General features: G+C 60.6%; 1 protein-coding gene across 3 annotated transcripts in view; it reads left to right on the top strand.

The window, feature by feature from the left end:
• Nucleotides 1-336: 336 nt before the first annotated feature.
• ARRB2 (arrestin beta 2) overlaps nt 337-1,260 on the top strand; it is a 3,677-nt gene continuing 2,753 nt past the window's right edge. For all 3 annotated transcript variants that reach the window (XM_028498955.1, XM_028498954.2, XM_055090295.1), the window contains exons 1-3: nt 337-401; nt 535-670; nt 914-998. In XM_028498955.1, coding sequence (XP_028354756.1) covers nt 626-670; nt 914-998 — 130 coding nt within the window. In that variant the 5' untranslated portion in view covers nt 337-401; nt 535-625. The remainder of the gene's footprint in view (nt 402-534; nt 671-913; nt 999-1,260) is intronic.

Here is a 1,260-nt window from a genome sequence, read left to right as displayed (position 1 = left end):
CACGAGGGGAGGGGGGAGGAGACGTCAGGGTGGGACTAAGGATAGGGAAATGTCCCCGATGGCAGTGGGTGTCTGGAATGGGCACTGTTCAGTTGCGACACCGCCTGCTCTTGACCTGCACAGCCCCGAGTAGAGGGGCTCACCTTGTGCAGCGAGGACCGAGCCTCTGCCAGGCCGGGACTGGGGGAGGCACAGGTGGAAGACCCAGGCCCTACGCTCCTCAGACCATGATGGGGCAAGAGTCCATGCCCAAGACAGGGAAGGGGGAAGGAAGGGAGTGGCGGCAGTGGCAGAGGCCTTGTGTAAGATGTGACCTTTTCTCCCTCTCCCAAGGCCTGTGGGGTAGACTTTGAGATTCGAGCCTTCTGTGCCAAATCACTAGAAGAGAAAAGCCACAAAAGGTGAGAGAAGCAACCTCCCCTCAGGTCTGACCATTCCCTCTGGGTCCCAGGAGCCCCAGGCCCCTGTGGGAGGCGGGAGCCAATGTCTGGGCATCTGAGGACTGACCCTCTCACCCCTCATCTCTGCCCCCAGGAACTCCGTGCGTCTGGTGATCCGAAAGGTGCAGTTTGCCCCAGAGAAACCCGGCCCCCAGCCTTCGGCTGAAACCACACGCCACTTCCTCATGTCTGACCGGTCCCTCCACCTTGAGGCTTCCCTGGACAAGGAGGTGGGGTGGGGACCCAGCTGCTGCAGACCCGGAGGGAGGGGTGAAGCCACATGTCAGGATGGTGTTTTTAAAGGAGGCCGCCTTAGCTGGGGGTGGGCTTGGGTTTAGAGGGAGGAGGCCCAGCAACGTGTGTGTGTGTGTGTGTGTGTGTGTGTGTGTGTGTGTGTGTGTGAGAGTCAGGGGGCACACTAATAATGGGACCAGTGAAAAAAGATCCGATTAACCTGACCCCCCCCTCAAAAGCTGTACTACCATGGGGAGCCCCTCAATGTCAATGTCCACGTCACCAACAACTCCACCAAGACTGTCAAGAAGATCAAAGTCTCTGGTAGGACATGGGGGTTGGAAAAGTGTCTTAGGGGAGGGAGTTGCTGCAAATGTGGCCTCAGGCATCAGCTCAGCCCCAGGACATAGACCAGTGGGGAGACCCGCGGGGCTCAAAGGACTCAGGCTGTCTGTCCCAGGATGAGATGGGGTGGGGTTTACTGCTAGGGGGAGGGTGCGGGTCGTCAGAGGGGCAGGGGCGGTGACGCGCTGGGGCTGGGGCCCTTGCCGGGGTCTGGAGGTGGGGGGGGGGCTGCCGGCACTCC

This window comes from Physeter macrocephalus, chromosome 14 (genome assembly GCF_002837175.3).
Source record: "Physeter macrocephalus isolate SW-GA chromosome 14, ASM283717v5, whole genome shotgun sequence".
Taxonomy (NCBI): Eukaryota; Metazoa; Chordata; class Mammalia; order Artiodactyla; family Physeteridae; genus Physeter; species Physeter macrocephalus.
This window is presented reverse-complemented; position numbering and strand designations above follow the sequence as displayed.